General features: G+C 40.4%; 1 protein-coding gene across 1 annotated transcript in view; it reads right to left on the reverse strand.

The window, feature by feature from the left end:
* Nucleotides 1-5,632: 5,632 nt before the first annotated feature.
* Nucleotides 5,633-23,157, reverse strand: part of LOC109938027 (rho guanine nucleotide exchange factor 4) — a 41,406-nt gene continuing 23,881 nt past the window's right edge. Inside the window, exon 10 of the mRNA XM_020536503.2 lies at nucleotides 5,633-11,932. Coding sequence (XP_020392092.1) covers nucleotides 11,772-11,932 — 161 coding nt within the window. The 3' untranslated portion in view covers nucleotides 5,633-11,771. The remainder of the gene's footprint in view (nucleotides 11,933-23,157) is intronic.

Below are 23,157 nucleotides of genomic sequence, written 5' to 3' on the forward strand. Positions count from 1 at the left end.
GCCAGCATTTTTTGTTTTGGGTTCAGATTCCAGCATGGAGTTGTTGGTTGATTGACCAAGCTAGGTTCATGCAAACGTTTCATCTCCCTTCTAGGTGACATTTTCAGTGCTGCATAGCCTCCGTTGAAGCGCTGTTGTTCTGTCCCGCTCTGAATTTACATGGTCCAGTATGTCATGGGTGTGCAGTCTTGTTTCCAGTTTTATACCGTAGTGGTATGTAGGTGGGATCTATTTCAACATGTTTGTTAATCGCGTCGGTGGTTAAAAACCAGGCCTCCAGGAATTCTTGTGCTTGTCTTTGTCTTGCTGGTCCTAGTACTGTAACTTTGTCCCAGTCAAATTGATGTACTTCTATGTTGGAGTGTATTGAAACAAGGGAGAGTTGGTCGTTTTGCTGCGAGTTCGTGTTCATGTATCCTGGTGGCGAGTTTCCTGCCTGTTGTCCTGTGTACTGTTTCTCGTAGTTGCTGCATGGTATTTTATGTATTACATTTGTCCTGCTCATTATGGGTATGAGGTTTTTCTTCTTTGAGAGAAATTGGCTGCTGGTTTGTGTGCTATCCAATAGGTCGTAGGAGTCTTGTAGTCAATTCTTTCTTCAGAAATGGGGAGGGGGAAGAGTGTTTGGAAATAAATAGAGAGAGGAGGGGTAGGGCAGAGGAGAGCAGGTGGGATGGTGATAGGTGAATGCAGGTAGGGAATGGTCAGTGGGATGGGTGGGATGGATAGGTGGGAGAGAAGATGGACAGTATGTGTCAGGTCAAGGAGGCGGGGATGAGCGGGAGGCTTGGGCATGGGATGAGGCCGGGGGGCGGAGAGATTTTGAAACTGGTGAATTCCATGTTTACGCCACTGGGCGGAATATGAGGTGCTGCTCCTTCACTTTGCCTGTGGTGTGGCACTGGAGGAGGCCCAGAATGGACATGTTCCCCAGGGAGTGGGAGGGGGAGTTAAAACGGTTGGCAACCGGAAGGTGTTGTTGTTTATCATGTACAGAGTGCAGATGCTCTACAAAACGGTTTCTGAGTCTTTGCTTGGTCAACTCTCTGACACCTCCTCCTACCGTCCCCTCGATCATGACCCCACCCCTGACCACCAAACCATCATCTCTCAAACCATTCATAACCTCATCACCTCAGGTGACCTCCCAACCACAGCTTCCAACCTTATCGTTCCCCAACCCCACACCACCCGTTTCTATCGCCTTCCCAAAATCCACAAACCTGACTGCCCCGGCCAATCCACTGTCTCTGCCTGCTCCTGCCCCACTGAACTTATCACCACTTACCTTGACTCGGTTTTCTTCCTCCAGTTCAGGAACTCCCCACCTACATCCGGGATACCATCCACACCCTCCACCTCCTCCAAGACTTCCAGTACCCTGGCCCCCAACACCTCATCTTCACTATTGACATCCAGTCCCTGTATACTTGTATCCCCCACACAGATGGCCTAAAAGCCCACTGCCTCTGCCTCTTCCTCTTCCTCTCCCACAAGCCCAACCGGTCCCCCTCCACCAACACTCTTATCCGCCTAACCGAACTCATCCTTATACTTAACAACTTCTCCTTTAACTCCTCCCACTTCCTACAGACTAAGGGGGTGGCCATGGGCACCCTCATGGGCCCAAGCTTTGCCGGCCTCTTCGTAGGATACGTGGGACAGTCCCTCTTCCACTGCTGCACTGGCATTATCCCCCACCTCTTCTTCTGTTACATTGATGACTGTATCGGCGCTGCCTCGTGCTCCCACGAGGAGCTTGAACAGTTCACCAACTTTACTAACACCTTTCACTCCAACCTCAAATTCACCTGGACCATCTCCGGTACCTCCCTCTCCTTCTTGGACCTTTCTGGCTCCATCTCTGGTGACTGCCTCAAAACTGACATCTATTTCAAGCCCACCGACTCCCACAGCTACCTCGACTGCACCTCCTCTCACCCACCTTCCTGCAAGAATGTGATCCCCTACTCCCAATTCCTCCACCTTCGCCACGTCTGCTCCCAAGATGGAGCATTCCACTCCCGCACATCCCAGATATCCTCCTATTTCAAGGACCATAACTTCACCCCCACCTCAGTGATCGAAAATACCCTCAACCGCATCTCTTGCATTTCCTACACTTCAGCCTTCACATCCTTCCCCCCCTGCCAACTAAAATAAAGACAGAAACCCCCTTGTCCTCACATATCACCCCACTAATCTCCACATCCATATTGTCTGCCAATTCTGCCACCTACAATCCGATCCCACAACCAAAGATGTATTTCCCTCCCCACCCCATCTGCCTTTTTTAGGGACTGCTCTCTCCACGACCCCCTTGTTGGATCCACACTCCCCATTGACCCCACCACCGCCAGCACCTTTCCCTGCAACCGCAGGAAGTGCTACACATACCCCTACACCTCCCCCAACCGCACACCCCACCCCCCACCCCACCTCCATTCAAGGCACAAAACAAACCTTCCACATCAGACAGGGGTTCACTTGTACATCCAGTCAGCTTGGCGAAACAACCAACAATTCCAACTGCAACCCAAGCTACAGATCTTCATCTTTATATTAGAAACATCAGAACTGACTACAACAGGTAGCAAGAACTGCGGATGCCAGAATTAGAGACAACACAGCGTGGAGCTGGAGGCACATGCTATAGGTCTACTGCATCCGCTGCTCCCGATGTAGCCTCTCCTACATCAGTGATACCAAGCGTAAACTGAGAGACCATTTTGTGAAGCACCTGTGCTCTGGTCGCCAGCCATTTTAACCCCCCCTCCCACTCCCTGACATGTCCTTCCTGGGCCTCCTCCAGTGTCACAATGATACCACCCGCAAACTGGAGGAGCAGCATCTCATATTCCATCTCGAGAGCCTACAGCCCAATGACCTAAATGTGGATTTTACCAGTTTCAGAATCTCCCCAACCCCTGGCCTCATCCCATGTCCAAGCCTCCCACTCATCCCCGCCTCCTTGATCTGGCACAACCTGTCCATTTTCTCTCCCACCTATCCGCCTGACCAATCCCCACCACTCCCTACCTGCACTCACCTATCACCATCCCACCTACCTTCTCCAGCCCCACTTTATTTATTTCTGAGCTCCCTTCCCCCTCCCCATTTCTGAAGAAGGGTCCTGACCCAAAACATCAATTTTCCTGCTCCTCTGATGCTGCCTGACCTGCCGTGTGCCTCCAACTCCACGCTGTGTTGTCTCTGACTCTAGCATCTGCAGTTCTTGCTACCTGTTGTAGTCAGTTCTGATGTTTCTAATATAGAGATGAAGATCTATAGCTTGGGTTGCAGTTGTAATTGTTGGTTGTTTCGCCAAGCTGACTGGTTTTCGTGCAAACGTTTCATCTCCCTTCTCGGTGACATCGTCCATTAAAACATTAGATTCCAGCATCTGCAGTAATTTGCTCCTGCCAAATCATCCCCATTATCTTCCTGTCAGATCCATTAAATAATGAAAGGAGCCAAAGACTGTCCAGCATCAGAACTCAATCCTACTAACTAAATGCAGGTAAAAGCAGTAAAACAGTTTAACTAATAAATCATTTACTGCTTTAAACCAGTATTTGTTGACTTTGATATTTTCCTTGGTAATCTGCCACCCAAACCCAAATTTTAAACCAAGGAGGGTAATATGGTGCATATGACATAAGGCAAAAAGATAAAACATAATGATGAATGGAAAATTGTTAAACTATTCTAAGAATAAAACAGCTGGCTCAGAAAGGTTTCATTTGTGTTTCTTAAGGTAAGCAAATTATGAGCTAACAGAGGAACTAAATGGTATAAAAAGTGGTTATAGCATGAGATGACCAGAGACAAATCCTATTATTGTTATATTTGAACCAGATTTACTCCAGGAAATTGTAGATAATTTAACTTAAGATCAGAAATGATATAAAAGATTTACATCATGTACATAATGTATTTGGATTTTCAAAAGGCCTTTGATAAAGTCAATGCGTGAAATAAAGAACAAATGGTGGATAAAAGGGCACAGGAGATCCGATAAGCCATGGACATAAAAATATGCATTTTTAGCAACACTTATGACAATCCATCACCCAAGCATGAAAGGGTCCAACCTAGTGAGAGTTGTATGGATGACAGCATGAAAAGCTAGCATTTAACAGAGAAGGCAAATGGACTGCCAGCCTTTATTTCAAAGGGAATAATGTATTAACATTGGAAAGTATGCTTATAATTACATAAGGCTAGACCACAGCCAGAGTACTGTGAACAGTTTCGATCACCTCATCTCAGGAAAAATATACTGGCATTGGAAGCAGTCCAGAGAGGGTTCAGGTTGTATATTCTAGGTATGGAGGGATGCTATTAGAGGAGTTGTTGAATGATTTGGGTCTGAACTCATTGGAGTTTAGAAGAATGACATGCAACCTAATTAAAACATACAAGGTTCTAAAGGAATTTGATAGGTAGTTGTGGAGAGGTTGTTTTCCGTTATGGAAGAGTCTAGGACCAGAAAAATCTGAGTAAGCGGTCACCCACATGGGACAGAGATGAGGAGGACTTTCTTCTCTTGGAGAGTAGTGAATCTGTGGAATTCTTTACCGCAGAGGCTGTAGGAGGTGAGTCATTAAGTATGTTCAAGGCTGAGATAGCCACATTTTTAATCGGTAAGAGAATCGAGGGCTATAGAGAAAGGCAAGAAAGTGGAGTTGAGAATTATCAGATCAGCCATTATCCCATTGAATGATAGATCACATTCATTGGGCTGAATGATCTACTTCTGCTCCTATGTCTTAGTCCCATCAAAGTCAGTGCTCACTAGAGAGATCATTTTGAAGGACTCTATGACTGAGATTCTGACTTTAACTTGAATGGGCTGAATTCCACTTAGTTCAGCCTTGGTGCTTCTCCAGGCGCAAACTTCCTCTTGCTGAATGGCCAGGATGTGCATGGCACAGCAGACCATGACACATCAAGTTGTATTTGAAGAGTCTGGGGTATTATTATACCTCCTTTCAGGCTGTCTGCATGGATTTTTCACTGGGGTCACCTCTTGAGAGGGTAGATTTATCATCCAGAAGCCAGTCAGGGGTGATGGTGGAGGCGGATACGATAGGGGCCTTTAAGGGGCATTTAGATAGACATGAATGTGCAAAGAATGGAGGGAAAAGGACTAAGTGCTGGCAGTAAGGATTATGTTCGGCACAACATTATGGGTTGAACAGCCCATTCCTGTGCTGTACTGTTCTATGTTCTAAGCCAGTCATTCACATGTTCCAGGCCAGTGAAGATCCCCCGAGCCTGAGATTGCTAAGTACATACGAATAATGATTGCTCCCTGGAATGCATGTACACACCTGCAACATGTTTTGGATAAGGTCATACACAACTTGCAAGTTGATGGTAGATAGTTTCTTCGGTAGATAGTTGCCAACTATCCCTGACTGTCCAGATGTTTAGTTACTTGACGCTGTCAAGTCAGATTTTACACCAGTAGTCCCTATTTGCAAACAAAGAATCACCCATGGTTTTCAGAAGTTATGGTGAAGGTAAGCACTTTGATGAAAATTGCAAGGGCAGTTTTGAGACAACTTTGGAACAAGCAGACATTTGGACACATGCAATATAATGTATTGATTCAGGCACTAAGTAGTGCTTTGACACAATGAAAACATTTATTCCCCATATCTTGCTTGAAGTGCTTATGTAAACAAACATCCATGTACAAAGATAGAATTTATACAAACACTGTCATGTATTTTTTCAGCAAATTCTACTTGCTTATCACAAGTATCTAGCACACAAGTGAAAGAAAAAAAATCCCTAAAATCAATTCCTCCTGGAACATAAGAGCTATGAAACTGGTTGACAAATCATTGAGAATTGTATATACAAAACATTACAAGCAATTTTGGTGGCACAGTATGAACTGAACACATTAGTACTCTAGTAATTTGAAAGCTACACCATAGATTTCAAAAATACTGTTAAAACTTTATAACTCTGACAAGTTATCCCACAGCCACAGACAAAAGAATAAGAGGTTACCCAATGTGTACGAACAGAAACTGGCATCTTCTGACTTCAAAGGTCATCACCTGCTCCAACTGCTTTTCAAGAGCCTTTTGGAAAATGGCACTTTTGATTTTTCCATTGTTTCACCAAAAGTATTAACAGATACCACATATAAAACAGCACAGTGCAACTTGATTGTTGCCATGATGTGGCACGTCCCTCGTAAGACCTGAGGTGCCACAGGCTGTACAGAGAAAGCGGTCTCATGCCAACAGTGGGCTCATGTTATATGCAAGTGTACAGACTGAAGGCAAATTAACTGTAATTCATTGATCAGAACTAGATCACTGTACGTCAGTTCAACTTAAAGTGCTTTACCTTTTGAACAGTGACAGAAAATTGGTTTAAGCACAGCCTTATTTTGTATTGAACCAAGTTCGCTGATGTAATCTGGTGTTTAAATTCAGGAAACCAAACTAGATAAGATTTCACTGCTAAAAAATGAATGGAGGCTCTTTCACCACAAAAAGATAACAAGGCAGTAAGATACATTTCACTTTAATGAAAGTCTTTGACCAACAATACTTGAGACAACACCAGTAAAGGAGTGGGAATGCTGAGGAGCTCAGGACCTATTTGCCAGAATAATTACTTGAAGCATCAAAAGCCTTGTTTAGGGAATTCCACAGCCTCGCTTACAATCGTCAGCTCTGAGATTCCACTGTTGCCAGTGAGTTCCAAAATATATTGTTGCCTTACAATCTGAAAACCTGATTTACATTTGGGTAACAGAGGAGGACGAAACCCTCAAAGTGTGGCTGGACAAACAGAATGGGGTAAATTCTGACTTTGTGCAAGAGTGTAGAATGGCTGGTAGTCATTTCACTTTCCTCTTGATTCAATAAAGTATTAGCAGAGATGTAAATTGGGATGCTGACTTGCTGTCGTCTATTTTATACATCTTGAACAAAGCTAAGATTTGACCCACAATGATTTCTACAGAATGGTGGAAAATAAATTTATGTACTGTTGTAGATGATTGCAGGCTTAAAAAAAAAATGCTTGTAACCTGGCACAAGAACAGAAATGCGAAATTAACATAGCAATAAGAGTTTTGGTGCACTACACAGTAGAACCAAAACTCATGGCAGTGAAAATTTAGTCATTCAGAAAGTACATTTTTAAAAGAATTGTTTCTTTGTGTGGGAGGAATGATGATCAATTGAGATGAAATGTTTCCACATGTTGAGGTCCAGTTTCCTGGTCAGTATTGTTACGATGCTGGATGTTTAATATTACCTGTCATGTGGAGTGTCCTGTAAATTTGGACTTCAAAGCACAAAGGATGTTGCCTTCAAAATGTTGAGGTGAGGTTTGCTAATCAAGATTAGTGTGTTGGCTTTTCATGGAATTAATCTCACTAAAAATGGTTTTTACCCTACTGTTGCAGCATTTTAAAAATACAATAATACTTTATTTATATTGTGCACTACCTGTATTGAGACTATACAGGAATCCCATTATTTCCAAACAATATTAAATCAATTTTCTTTTCCAAGAATCATTGTTGTTGAATGCAAAACTTTGGTAATATTAGTTTAAAATGATGTATTTGAAATGATATAATGAATTTTCCAATGTAATCTATAGAAACATTTTCTATTCAAAAACATAGTCATGAGGCAAATAAATGTCATGCTTCAAAAAAATTGTCTAAATGTATTTTGTTTTGCTAACAACTACAGCATTCCTATTCTTCCCAACAGGACAAAGTTTAGTGTGTAATGGCTAAACATGACATCAACAGCCAAAGATTTTAAGTAACTCACATTCTAAAGAAACTGCTTTAACTTATTCACAACCCACTATGCTGCTGTATCCTTCAATGAAGCACAGAGATAAAGGGCTTTTCCTAAAATTTGGAATGGTAAATTTTTTTAAAGGCTTTCAGTGAGTGATACTCCTTCACGAGGAGGAAGGAAACTTTCTTCATGTGTAATTGATGACAACAAGCATGAATAACAGCAGATAACAAGGTGTAGGGCAGGATGAACACAGCAGGCCAGGCAGCATCAGAGGAGCAGGAAAGCTGACGTTTCGGGTCTGGACCCTTCAGAGGACATTTATTACACTTAGCTGTGTTTACATATTTACTTTGCACATCTGAAAAAATCTGTGATTTCCAGAATTTGGACTTCCTTTACTGTTTATAAAAATCCTTTCAATCTGCCAGCTGGGTGTAAAACTATCATTGTGTATTAGCTGCCTGATCTTTTTCATATAAATCACTGAGAATTAAAATCGGACAGTTTCTATAACAGCCAGCCAATCTTGTCTGATGACAATGCATCAAGCAGAAAATTTACCCACTGAAATTTGATTTGGTAATTTGGCCAGAGACTGGTCTATACGGTCAAGAAACAGAAGCACAGACATAGGCAGGAGAGAAGCTCATCTACTGACAACATGCGATACAAAAAAAAGTTGAATAGAAATCAAACTGAGTGAACTAAACAGAAAGCTGCTGAACCATAAATATAAGTTTTTGAGCAGTACTGAATGATCATAGCCTATTCAATTTGAATAACTTAAGCAGGAAGCGAAGTCCAGAGGGTGCAGTTCCTTTATGAATGTGGACCTTGTAAATAAATTTCTTTCTGTTCAACGTGGAGACTAATTTTTGCATTTTGACTTCCTCCTCAGTTATTTAAATGACATTGTTATGTATAATCCCTCACAGAATCATTGAATTTTAGAGCACAGTTGGTGGCCATCAAGCTCACAGTCTCTATTATGGCTCTTTGATAAAGCTCTTCACAGTTCCCTTCCCTTGCACTTTCCCTAAATCCCTTTCATTGCTTCCTTTTCAAACCTTTGTCCACACCCCTTTTAAAATTGCGCTTATTTCTGCTTTCATTGCTGTTTCCAGTATGGCATCTCATGTCCTAACACTACAGCTGTGTTAAAACATTTTTCATAAACTCTTTCTTCAATCTTTTTAGCAATAGTAAGTTTACAACATTGATGCTCCCAACCAATGGAAATTTATTTTTCCTTTGTTTACCTTACAAAATGCCTTATAATTTACGCATTCTCTATCAGATCTCCTGTGTCAGAGATGGACACCATTGGCTTGAATGGCACAAAGAAGAACATTGGATGCTCCTATGGCTCAATCCAAAATGGTTGGATTTAAGGGGATGTATAAAACAATCATGGCTGGCTGCTGCAGAGTTGAGTAGTTCCAGACATCCTCCTAGCAATCACCCTAAAGAGTGATTTCTTTTGGGGTCCTTAGCTCGTGGAGTAGATTTGGGGGAAAGCAGAGACACTGAGGATTGACCTTTAATTTGATCTAAAACTAAAAAAAATCAAAGATATTTTTGTTATGCCTACACACAAGAGAAAAGACTGAGAAGTTTGAATAGAATAACTGCCCAACAAACTTTTCCTCCTTTTACTGTTGACTGAAATACTTCACTAATTGCACTGCGTTGACACTGTGCCTTTTGATGGAACTTACAACCAAGACTCCGGAACTGTTTGGGCTGTGGTCAGACGTACCTGGGACTATTTTTGCTACCAATTTTGAGGAGGGGAATTTATCACTGAAGTACCTTTAAGGGAGAACCATAGAAAAACAACACTAGCATTTTATTTGTTGTATTTGTAGCATTGCTGATGTTACTAGTTATTGGAGATCCTATTCTCCAGTGAGTCTCTCTCATTGCTGAACTAGCGATGTCATTTTACCATCAGAAGGGCCCTTACTGGCCACAGAGTTGTTTAATTGCAAATGAAAAGAAAGCAAGTTTTATGTGTTGCACGCCAGCAGTGGGCAAGTTGACCTCTCAGCTCCAGATTTCGCAAGTTCAAAACTGCAGACCAGATTGTTGGTAATGGGACTAACTCAGGATGATGGGGACATCTGTGAGCCATTTCAGCAATAAGGTTGATGCTACTACAGTTGGGCATACAAGTTTAATCAGGATGTGAATATTTTAATTTCCATTTATAATGCAGAGGTGAGGATTTATTTCCCTTAACTTTCCTTCCCTTTTGATGAGGACCTGTATGGCTATCAATACTTTGTCTGCACAAATGCAAGTGTGCTACAGATTATAGGCTGTTGTCGGTTTCTTTTTTCAAATTTTTGCGGTTGAACAATATTGACATTGAAGGGATAATACAAAATATTTCTCATAGTTTGTGCTTCTCCTGGCCTTAATATGTCAGGTTTTATGACACAAATGGGTACTGTTCACTGAAAAACATGGCAACATTACAGTACAGTCTTGTGGTTAACTACAGATTCCACTGCCCTCAGAGACCCAGATGCATTTCATTGTGTTCATTTGCCATTCATATTTACAGAATTTGATTTGATAATTCAATCAGAAAGGTTTCTCTGCAGGAAATCATTGTTTGAAATCTAACTTGAATGCAGGACAGTAAACTGTGGAACAGCATCACCCAATTTACCACCAGTCAAATGACTAACATCATTATGATTCCCAAACACCCTTTACATTATTCTTGGAAAATGAAGTTAATTCTTTCTGAAGTAAAATTGCTTCCACACCAGGGGATTTAAAAAAAAAACAAACAAGCAATCAGGTAAGTGCATTCCTTAATAAGGCATTTGTACTGGAGAGAATTTGAAGAAGCCAAACAGCAAGAACAAGTACAATAAATTCAATATACATAAATAAATCATTTTGTTAATATTTACACAATTCATTTATAAACATTAGCACATAACAACTTGGCGTGTTACTCTCTCCTCCTATACACTGGTTAAATTCAACCTGATCATTTATCTGGTGATCAAGGTAATACTGTAAATATTTGAGGAGGGGACCACACGCTCTCATTATTTCAGTGCCAACTGAGTGCAGTGTCCACTTCACTGTGCAACCAGGTTTTGTTCAGATGTGAGACGGAAGAGATCTTCACCCTGTCCATCCGCCTAGGGTTAAATCCCGGGTATCAGAAATGAAAGGAACGATTGTAGACCCATGGTTCAATTGTAGATGCTCTTTCTGTTTCTACATTGCTGGCACCAACACAGGCTGTAGCCCAGCAACACTAGTGCTGTTTGCCAGTTCGGAACCCTAAACATTTGAGCGTTGTGCAGTTTAGTTTGGCATTTTCTTCCAAAAGTTTGGCAAAAGATTTTGAACAGTGTGATTTCAGTTCACCAACAATTTTCAATAATAATCATTTGCTTATAGGCACACAGTGTTTCATTCCAGTGAAAGTACAGAAGGCCAAACTGCTGCAAGAGAGATGTCTCTGGAAACTTGTTTACTGTAGAGTTTTTTTCTGTTTCCTAATGCTTGCACAGCCTTACAGATACAGCAAACTGTTCAGTTAAAAAAGAAAAATCTACTTTTCCTGTGTGGTATAGGACATACCATTTCTCTTTTAAAAAATCTCAACACTTTCCACTCAACAGAATGGGACAAGCTTGGTTTCTTCTAGATTGAGTGAGAACATTGAGCTTGACTGTAGTTATCGATGTGAGCGTATATGTAGGCAACTCTTCTGTTAACACTGTTGCTGGTCAGATCAGGGTGATGTGCTCTCAGCAGAAAAGTTACTGAATGTAGGATATCCCATCTCCTTCCAATGAGGAAATTGTTGTCATGTAATAGTACACACAGTTTATATTGGAGCGTGCACACATGCACAGAGCAGGAGTTCATTCTGATTGCAACTGGTCATTAAAGTGCTCCCTTGGAAAGGCATTAAGTTATGTTCACTGAGCTGTCCCTTCACTTCTTGAATGGTGTCAGTCTTCCGATATTGTGCCAAAAATTGGATGGTTTGCGTTTGGGCTCAGCCAGCATGTAGACCTGCTGTTGGGGGATGGTTGAAGGCATCATTGGATGTTTTTGCCGCAATGTCAGAAAGTCATAGTAAGGCCTGGTGACAGCTGAGGCAAGAAAGAGAGCCACAGGTTAGAATTTACACAGAGGAGGATGTGCATAACATTGGTTTCTGGGCATCAATTCTCATGTGGACTGATTCTTTCTTATATCTTGAACTATTTTAGTTTGGAGTTGAAAATAGTTTGACTGCATTCTACCAGATTCTGTCTTAAATGGAGCCAGGATTAGGTATTTGGCAATCTCCTAAATGGGGAATAAAAAGTGTAATATTTCTTTAATCTGGAGAAGTTAGTGGATGTTGTCTCAGATCAACAGCATGGGAAGACTGAATCCAATTTAATTTTTGCCTAACAGTTACAGCATAGAAATAAGCTTTTCAGCTGATATTATCCACAAAAGCCTCCTCTCTTCCTGCTTGATCTGACCTTATCGACATATCCTATTTTCCTTTGAAAGCAAAGTACTGCATATACTGGAAATCTGAAACCAACACACAGAATGCTGGAGAAACTCAGCAGGCAGCATCTGTGGAGAGAGAAACATGGTTAACGTTTTGAGTCTGGTATAACTTTTCTGCAGTTATTGTTTATTTCCTACTGTTCATTGCTTCCTTGTGTAGCTTATCTTTAAATGTATCTATGTAATTTAACTCAACTACTCCATGTGATAGCGAGCTTCACATTCTAACCACTTCCTCTAGGTAAAGCCATCTTTCCAGATTTCATAATTGAATGTTTTCTGTTTATCAGCCCTGACTTTGAATTCTTCCACAAGTGGAAAACCTTTCTTTATGTGTACCTTATCAAACCCCTTAAAGACCTTTTATTATCAACCATTCAGCAATGTTTCTCTAAATTTATGAGATTGTGTAGTTACCTAGAAATGTTTACTATTTAAAGTTAAAATGCAGTCACTCAGGAAAATGTTAAAGGACATCACCTTGTTGTCAGAACCCCAAAGTAATATGGACATTTTTAACTTGTAATTCTAAAATGTATTTCTTAAAAGAGGGCTGATCCAGACATCAAATTACCCATGCACTACAAAAGGAAAAAGACAGTATATTGCCCCTCAGCATTCACTTTTTGAGAGAATAAAGTAATGTTAGCCTATTCACATTTTCCTAGAGAATGTAATAGGGTGATCCAGATTCACACTAAACTCAACCTGATCTGGTATTATCCAAGTCAACAATGTTCCTGTTACTTTCTTCTACTGGATAACTAAAGTGGCTTTGTTTTAGAATCCCACATTGAGTGCCTGTTTTCAATTCTGTGTGTAAATATGATATAAAGTTGTATTGCAATTAATTTGAGGTTCCACTGACTCAACTGGCAACCATAGCAGGCCATTTTGTATCACTGAAGAAAACTCAGTTGATTACTTTCACACAAATGCACACCGGAAGCTGTACCAGATCATTCTGCCCTCTTGCACATGAAGTTGTACTAGAGGCTGGAACTGTCATTGCTGGGATTATAACAGGAAAATTCAAGCTGGCAGGCATTACCATTTAGCGCTACAACTATAATAGTCCTTAGAAAATCCATATAGACAGCATCTCTGGAAATATACAAAGGCAACACAGGTTCGCAACCAACATTTATCCAGTGGGTACAATCAATTTAGTATAACTTACTTAATTTTAATAAGTAATTTTCTGGCCTGAAATGAGATTAATTAAACAGATTTTAAAACTTGAGCCACTTTCTGAAGCAGTGGACTGGACAACATTGACTATATTATCTGAAAATGTAACTTTTCTATACAACAAGCTTTAAAATTTTAGGAAAATATTGTCATACCCAGTTATGATCCACGTTGGAGTTTTAAATCTAAGTTTTTGGAGTTCTGACCTATGGTCATGACAAGGCGTTATGTGTGTATATATACACACTATGTATATATTTTGGGTGTGTGTGGTGATAGAAAAGTGTTCACAGTATTTGGAATTCTGACCCATGATCATGACAAGGTGTGACCTTAGGTATGAGCATAGATCAGAGCTCCAAATACTGTGAACATTTTTATTTCAGAATCCCAAAATGTGCCTCACAAAAGAGAACTGATGCAGCCAAAACTGGTTAAGGATGTAAATTAAGTGGCTGGATGCGGAGAGAGACCTACAGAATTTTACAGCTAAGAATCCAAAGGGAACTTCAAACAACACCTCTTTGAAGGAAGGAAGGAAGGAAGGAAGGAAGGAAGGGACAAGTCAAAAGATAATAAGGGGCTGATGACCCTCTGTTCAACATTTAAGCCACTCCCTGTGGATTATGTTTTAAACTTTGGACACATATTTTGTTTCTCCGTTTCTCCATTTGAAAAATACACAAGGATAGGGTTTAAAAAGCCAATTTTAACTCTATCGAAGCATGCTAGTGGAACTGATTATTCTTGCCTGTGCCTGCCTAGGTTAGCATGCTGTGAAAGTCTCAGTCAAAGAACCATCCTCAGTCACTCCTGCCAACGGGTCTCAACCCTGAGTGTTAGAAATCAGTTGGTTAGACAAAAGTCATAGGGAAAGATAGAAATGGGACCACAAAAAGGACTCTCTCACCCGCTGTAATTCAGTCACGGGCAGTCACAACAGTATCTCAAATGATCTGAAAATCATGAAATCAATGTTTGAACTGTCAAGCATGACTGTTAATCTCTACTGCAATTGCCACAACTTCAAATCTCCATTCTTCAAAAGCAATTGAGACACTGATTTGCATATCTGCTTCTTTTAACATTTATCTTTTTGGATTCACCTCTTATTTCTGTTCTGTGTGTATCCTCACTGCATTATGAATTCTTTTCCCATTTACTAATTAATAAAATCACTCTTTGATAACTGAAGAAAGCCTTGTTAAATTGGCTCCTTTTAAAACATAAGATCATTTGGGTCAGGGGAGAAAGGTATCATAAAGGGAAAAGTATCTTTTTAAATTACCTGTGATCACCTGAGTGGGTGGGTGAATAAAGAAAGGGAGCCTGTTTGTCCACTCTCACCTGGGAGCTGAATAGTTTGGGAAATCCCATTTGAAACTGTAGCAAGTTGGGGAACCTCAAATGGGATCTGGACATAACAATCTTCATCTCTGTTCTACAATGCACTATAGGACAATGATATTTTAAGGTGTTAAGATAATGTGTGCACTATAAAATCTGAGATATCTTTTAACACCTAAATTGTAAATGTGTTACATGACTTCCATAATTGAATTATTTAAATTAAATAAATCACTGAGTGACTTTCCTCAGAGGAAACAGTGCATCAGTAACGTATCAAATACAAGTTTGCCCAGCCTAACTATTTCTGATCCCGACTGCATGATGGTCAGTCCTGGCATTTTTGGGGAGAGAATTTATTTTTAATAGGAGCAATGTAAGTATTTCCAGGAAAGAAGAATAAAATATTCAGGCTGTTTTAAGGGGTCTGAAAGAGGGGAAAATATATTCTCTGTTTTACAGAAGTTGAAATATGAGCTCCAGATTTATTTTATGTGGAAGAATAAATGCATGTATTGACAGAGACACGGGGAGAAGAGAACATACTCTCGATCTCTTAGTGGCTATTACAGCGAGGTTCCAGAAACAGCAATCACAATACATTCTGGACCAGGTTTGAGGGGGTCGGGTCATAGCATAAAAGCAACTAAGGCCACTCCCAATCAATCACCTGTTACTACTGAAAAGCTGCTAAGGTCTGAAATATTATGTCTGAGCCTTGAGGGTAGAATATAATACAAGATCAAAATAGGTTTTTTTTGGGTGTGTTTTTCAATCAGCATAACCATAATATTGGTTCACTGGCCATATATTTTGACCTGTGTCACCCACACAAATATAAAAGATAAGTAGGAAAAAAAGGTACATTTAGAAGGATAGGGATGAAAAGAATAAGAAAATTGTAGGTTGTAATAGCTTAAAGGCTTGGCAATAATATTTTGTGTTCAGTTTTGGTCTCCTTATCTGAGAAAGGATGTTATGGCTATGGAACAAAGGTTTTACTGTATGGATTCCTGGAATGACAGGACTGATGTATGAAGAGATATTGGATCAGTTAGGACTATATTTACTAGAGTTATAAAAAAAAAAGGGGGTTCTCATAAAACCTAGAAACCTCTACCAAGAGTAGACATAGTAAACACAGGATGGATGTTCCTAATAACTGGGGAGTCCAGAACCAAAGATACTGGTAGTCCATTTAGGATTGAGATGGGGAGAAACCTCTTCACCCAGAGGGTGGAGAGCCTGTGGAATTCACTACCACAGAAAGCAGTTCAGGCCAAAACATTGAGTGCTTGCAAGAAGGAGTTAGATATCATTCTTGGGGCTAAAAGGATCAAAGAGTATTGGGAGAAAGGGGAAACAGCCATGATCATGTTGAATAGTGGTGCAGGTTTGAAGGGTTGAATGGCCTACTCCTGCTCCTATTTTCTTTGTTTCAATAATAACTTCAGGCGCTTGTAAAAGATTCACCTTATCAGAGCCCATGTGAGTGTTGACAGGGTCATGAACTGGCGCCAACAGTCTGAAGCTGGGCATGTAAGAATAGGCCTGACCAGGCCATTGGTACAGGACAAAGAAAGCTGGCCAAGCAGGGAATCAGAATTAGGTCATCTTAAAGACATCGGGTGAGTATAGTGACTCTGGCTGTTTCCAAAAATGGGATAATCCCCCAAATTTGGGGATGGAACAAAAATGACAGGAGGATTGTGGTGTCTGTACCATTGCACCACCTTTTTGGTCATTGGCCTGCAAATGCAGCACAACAACAAAGGTTGGCAATGGCTTTAACTGGGAGTAGGATTTGCTCATTATAGAGCTGTGTATTGAGGTGAGAAAGTAATAGGTACTGGAAGTGCACATCATGCAGTGACTTTCTATGCCTGTAAGACACATTCCTTACAGTCCAGTCATTGTTTTAGAGATTGCCAGTCATTTGCCTGACACCTGAAATATCCAAGCAGTTTACCACGCCCTAATTTCACTAACGGCTTTGTCTGATTATTCCCTTTAATTAAGGATGTAAATATTTGCCTTATAGGGGCAAATTAAGTTTGCGGTTTATCATTAGTAAAGTTGGAGGGCTGCTTACTGTCTTGTCAATTAATATACCCGAACCAGAACAAAAATGTGCAGCCAAAAAGGTGATTTGAGGTGTAGCACTTTGTCACATTGCAGTGTCTTCTTGTGCCCTGGTCTTCCAGGGTTTTAACACATAACAAGATGAACAATGCCTTTAGCTTTGCAAGCGTACCAAGGTGTTCCAGTATTGACATCAGACATCATGAGCAATAGAAGAGTGGGCAGATGCACAAAAGACACCCTAATGTAAATCAATTTAAAAGAAGCTTTTGATGGTGGGGAAGAGGTGTAAAAAGGCAGACTGGAGATGGAGGCTGCTGAAGAACGTGGAGGGGGGAACTGAATGAAGGCATCCATCACTAATCAAAACATTCCAGGGAATAGAAAAAGTAAAATACCTTACAGAAGAGTTAACAATGGCAGACAAGTTCAAGAGGTAGATACGATAGGGAGGATGGAGTATAGCCTTGCAAGTGCCTATGCGTTTCAAAATTGAGTTTTGAAGTTCTGAAAGCCAGCTAGGATTAGTCTGAAGAGGGGAAAGAAATGAAGGATTTTATATGGAAAGCATACTGCTATGTGCTGGCTGATTACAAGTTTGGAGAAAGTAAGAAAATCATTTTGACATGGCACCCAATTTGGTATTTTCTATGTACAAAATCTAATGTTAATAATGGTGTATCAGCTAAATCTTTGAGATGAGAATAACAACTCTAAGTACCAAGGCAGCATTTAAACAAGTATTACATCAAGAGGATCAAGTAAAGTTGAAATTGATGAGAATCAGAGGAAAAACAGATTGGAATCCGTGGGAGAGGTGAATGATAGTGATATTGGTACTATCACTGAACTCATAATCTAGAAATCCAGATCATGTTCTTGGTACCTAGACTGAATTCCCACAGTGGCAAATTCATGAAATTCGGGAATTAAATGAAAAGTTTGTCATAATCTGTTACACTCACTAATGTCTCTTAGCGAAGGAAAGCTGCCAACCTTGCCTGGTCTGGTCTACATGTAACTTCAGACCCACAGCACTGTGGTTCACTCTTAAATGCCCTCGCATTCTGTACATGAAACTACTTAATAAAAAGTCTTAAAAAGGGCTTAAACTAAATGGACATGTGGCATTTACACAGGTGCCACTGCTGGTTTTTGTTAGCAAATAATCTGAGCCCAAGGAATCACAGTGGGAGACCCTTAGGCCCAAAAACCTTCAAACACTTTATGAATGATATACCTGACACTTAAAGGTAGAAATGAAGATGTTTGCTGATGATTAAATAAAGATCACTTCTATTTACAACACCTTAGATAATGAGTAATTTATGCTGTCATACCGCAAGACCAGATAAACATTCAGAGTCAGCTAATAATTGGTCATTCAAACCACAAAAGCAAAACCATGTCCAACAAAGATTCTTAAGAAGTGAGATATCCAACATGTAATGTTAACACGTTTCTCTCTTCACTGATGCTACCAGACCTGCTGATCAGCTTTCCCTCTAATTTTCCTACCAGCTGTGCATGCTCTTGACACCTTCCTGACTTAAAAATTACAAGACCATTCCTTCATTGTTGCTGGTTCAATTCCCTCTCATTCCCTCCTGTACAAGAATGTGAGAATACCTTTACTACAGGGTTTGCAGCAGGTTGAGAAATCAGCTCACTGCACTTTCTTCCTGAGGGCAATTAGGAATTGGCAGTAAATTCTGACATGGAATTTGTGAAAAAGTGGGATATGTGATTTGGACTTCAAAAAAAAATGAGAAACCTATCTGAAACTGGATGTGTTAGCCTTTTTTTTAATTTTGTTGGGATACAAATCTTTCTTCATTGACCTGTAAATTGATTGTTACTATTTGAAGCCATTTTGAATTGTGCCATAACTCTACACCATAGCTCCAACTGTTGATGCTCAAGACATGCAGAACCTATAGGGACCGCATTTACAGTTGGTTCATAGAATCCCTACAGTGAGGAAACAGGCCCTTTGGCCCAACAAGTCTGCACTGACCCTCCGAGCACCCACCCAAACCCATCCCCCCTATAACCCACCTAATGTACAAATCCCTGAACACTACTGGTAATTTAGCATGGCCAATCCACCTAGCCTGCACATCTTTGGACTGTGGGAGGAAACTGGAGCACCTGGAGGAAACCCACGCAGACACGGGGAAAATGTGCAAACTCCAGACAGACAGTTGCCCGAGGATGGAATTGAACTCGGGTCCCTGGTGCTGTGAGGCAGCAGTGCTAACCACTGAGCCACTGTGCCGCCCCAAACCCTTTGGCTTATTTCAATAATGAAACCTGTATTTATATGGCCACGTGCAGGACTAGAATCCAAGATGGGTAATAGGCAAAGCCTTTCAGTCACACCAGACTTGAAACATTGACTCTGTTTCTCTCTCTACAGATACTGCCAAACCTGCTGTGTTTCGCTGACATTCTGTGTGTTTGTTTCAGATTTCCAGCATCTGCAGTATTTTGCGTTTACTACTAATAGGCAAAGCTGGCTATTTTGCAGGTAATCACGGCAGTTTTGTTCCATTGGGTGGTTCATTGCTTTGAAAGTAAAGTGTTGCAGCTAGAAGGGTTTGGGCCTTCATGATTTACCGTTCTATCGTTCTTTTTAGTGCATTGATTGTGTGGTCCATTCAATGGTGTCTTCAATATATTAACAAAATCCTACATTGTTCTTTCACTTACAAGTTAATGATTTATTGGGTGCAGAGATATGTGTTAGGGATGTGATTAGATGTCCCGAGTTGGATACCATAGCTAGACGAGTGTGATAGCATCGTGGTCATGTTACCAGACTAGGAACACAGTGAAGAGGAGTTCAAGTTCACCACAACAGTTGGAGAATTTAATTCAGTTTATTGGTGACAGGGACTATGAGATTGCTAGAAAGACCCAACTTATATACACATTTCCTTTTGGGAAGGAAATGTGTTGTCCTTACTCAAGTCTGGCCTACATGTGACTCCAGTCTCACAGCGACTTGGTTCACTCTTAATCTGAAATGACCTTCCTCCCTAATTAATTGCATCATCACCTTCTCAGGACAGCCAGAATTGGGAACTAAATGCCAATCTTACCAGCAACACCCCTCTCCCAACACGAATATACATAATTTGAAATCAACAGTTCTGTTTTCACTTTAAATAACACACCTCACTAAGAAACAGCCTTTTCTTTTATGAAAAATGAGGAATGGTCTCGGTTGAAGATTGGTTCTGGTAACATTTAACTGCTCAGTTGTGGCTCAACCTGTATAAGATACAATTAGTGGGGAAGTGTGCAACTATCTGGGGTCCATTGGGTCCTCTGAAGTGGTATGAAAAGATGAACAGGAGAGGTGAATGGAGGATAAAAAAAGGATGGGAAAGCATCATGGCCTTCATTCAGGCAGTTGAGGAATTGGATCTAGGGTTAATAACAAATTGGTTATATAATTTCAACCTGCAGTTGACATTTAGTGAAATCTTAAAGCTTCTATAAAGTATAAATTCATGGTAGAAGACCTTCCTATGTGGTTATTAAAACAAACAGATATGAATGAACACACGTGGTAGTTCATTGAGAAAGTTGCAGTGAAATGGACTTCTCCATGACCACAGCACATGGCTCCTCCACCACTCAAGGACTAATCGATGAGCTATGGCCATCTGATATGCTCTTTCATTCATGTGAATTTTTTTTAAAAATTGAACCAATGTATTCCTTGTACATTACTCATGGCAATGTTAAGATTCAGAGTCTGAGTGTTGTGTTTACCTGCTAAACATTGCATTAGAAGGCCACTGCTCACTTACTCCCTGAACATTCTGAGTTCTGTTAAAGATCAATTATAATTGTTGTTGGAAGTTTCTCTGGATTAAAAACTAGTCTACTTCATATTTTGGAGAGATCTAAAGATCAGAAAAGGGTGTAAGACAGGGTTACCTTTAATGGTTTCTACTTATCAATTGAATTATAGTTACACGAAAGCCTTTTTAATGTTTTGTACAGTGTTATCTGGAATGACAGCCCCTGAGAGGCTGGTGGAAGATGACTGAACAGTAACTTTTCCAAAATATACATTCACTTTTAAATGATAAATGAACAGGATAACAGGGAACTCATTGGACAGTCCTTCTAACAGCTGGCACTTGCACAATGGGCTGAATGGTCTTGTTCTATGCTAGGTCATTTTATGGTTATTAATATATAATGCTTTGAATGCAAATAAAACCTTATGGTTCCAAAAATAAGGTTGGATTTTGGGGCTTGCTTGCAAGATGCTTGGCAGATAATTTGATCGATGAAACGACTATTCAAATTATTTAATGAATCTGTTTGCTTTTGAGTTGGAAATGATGGATTACAAGGTAAAAGCTCAAGGTGACCAGAAAGCCAGGTTTCACTGCATTATCAGCCTCTTAATCAATACAAACGTATTGTTGCTTATGTTTGTTAAAATTAAAGGGGAATAGGCTGATCACCTTTTCTGCCATTATTGGAACAGGTCTCGGCTGTGAGTGGACATCCATGACATAGCCCTACGTAAAATGCTGGGAGTCACATCCCCCCCTTTCTGGAGCAGAAGACGAGCCTGCGACATCCGTGGGGTCTCGAGGAGTTTGGTAGCTGGTGGGGGTTTTGGATGCTGGGGAGCAGGTTCGTGTAGACATGTGGTGGACTGAGACAGAGATGAAGTCACATTCAGCAGCTGTTGGAGATCTTGTTCAAGAAACAGGGATAGAAAAGAGTGAGTGGAAGAAAGGAAGGAAAACAAAAGACAGAACACACAAAAAAAGTTACAGTCATGCTTGGCAACATTTTTTTTCTGAAACGTGCATGAATTAAGACAGGATGAAAGAATGGCAAAGGACTATCCATAGCATTTTTTAAAAAGAGCAAATTAAACTGTAAGTATGCACTGTGCAAAGATGAACATTTTAAACATACACCACAAACTCAAATGAAAATGGTACCCATTACTTACAGAGAAAGTAATACACCAATTCTATTGCAGGTATTTGTTACTTGCACATTTGATTCGCTTACCTGAGATTTTAAGATTGCACCATCTGGAAATGAACCACTATAATGGAGTACACGTCCTGGCCAATTAGTCACATAGTAGAGCAGCCAGGAATAGCCAGATGTAACTAAATTACCAATGTGCACAGCAACTGAACTGAATTCAACCCATCTGCAAAGTACTTCATGACATTCAATTTTCCCTTTGATTGCTTAGCAGAGGATCTGTCTGTACGCTCACACTAACTGAGTAGGGACAAAATAAATAAAAATGTTATATTCCAAGTTCTAATTTGTCCTTAGTTTTCCAGCAATGTTCACTAATCATTTGCTTTGATATAATTTAAAGTAAGTCAATGCATTTTTACCTTCTACAGTGTATTAAATTGGATTTAATTTGGTGAAATCGACCATCTTCTGCTGGATCTTTCCTCAGGGAGTAAGTGAATTCCTCTTTGGATAATTTAGACCCAAATAAATAATTGCATGAGTTCTGTAAGTTGCTACTGCTGGGTTTTTCTGTGATCAGTTAGCTCAGTTGGTTGGATGGCTGGTTTGCAATGCAGTGTGATGCTTACAGCGTGAGTTCAACTCCCCCTCCAACTGAGGTTACCATGAAAGACTCTCCTTCTCAACCTTTCCCCTCGCTTGAGGTGTGGTAACCCTCAGGTGAAACCACCACCAGTTGTCTGTCTCTCATGAAAGAACAGCCCTCTGGGACTATGGTGACTTTACCTTTATTCTGCAGCAGATTATAATTGTTTATGTAGCAAGATGGAACAGGGTAGATCACTGGCAAACCTAGCAAGTCAAATGAAAATTTTGCTTAGGGTATTTGTCCTTCCCTAAAAATCTGAAAGTGAGGGAATTGTAATGGCTGAAATGTTCCAAATTTAGATGCGCTCAATAGCAAAATAGAGACCAATGTTTGTGTCGGCCCTGGATAAGGAATAGAAGAAGTGATATGCTGAAACAACTAGCCTCGCCTAGCCATTGCAGCACAGCTGGAATAATGACATAACAGCCATTGACGTTTTTTCCCCACTCTCATTATTCATTCAGCAAGCTTGTAATATACTCCATGATAGGGCATGGGTACCCCAGATGATTAGTTTATGGCTTACATTTTTAGTAATGCTTCATCAAAGAAAGAGCTCAC

Source organism: Rhincodon typus, chromosome 13 (assembly GCF_021869965.1).
Source record: "Rhincodon typus isolate 14 chromosome 13, sRhiTyp1.1, whole genome shotgun sequence".
In the NCBI taxonomy this organism is placed as follows: Eukaryota; Metazoa; Chordata; class Chondrichthyes; order Orectolobiformes; family Rhincodontidae; genus Rhincodon; species Rhincodon typus.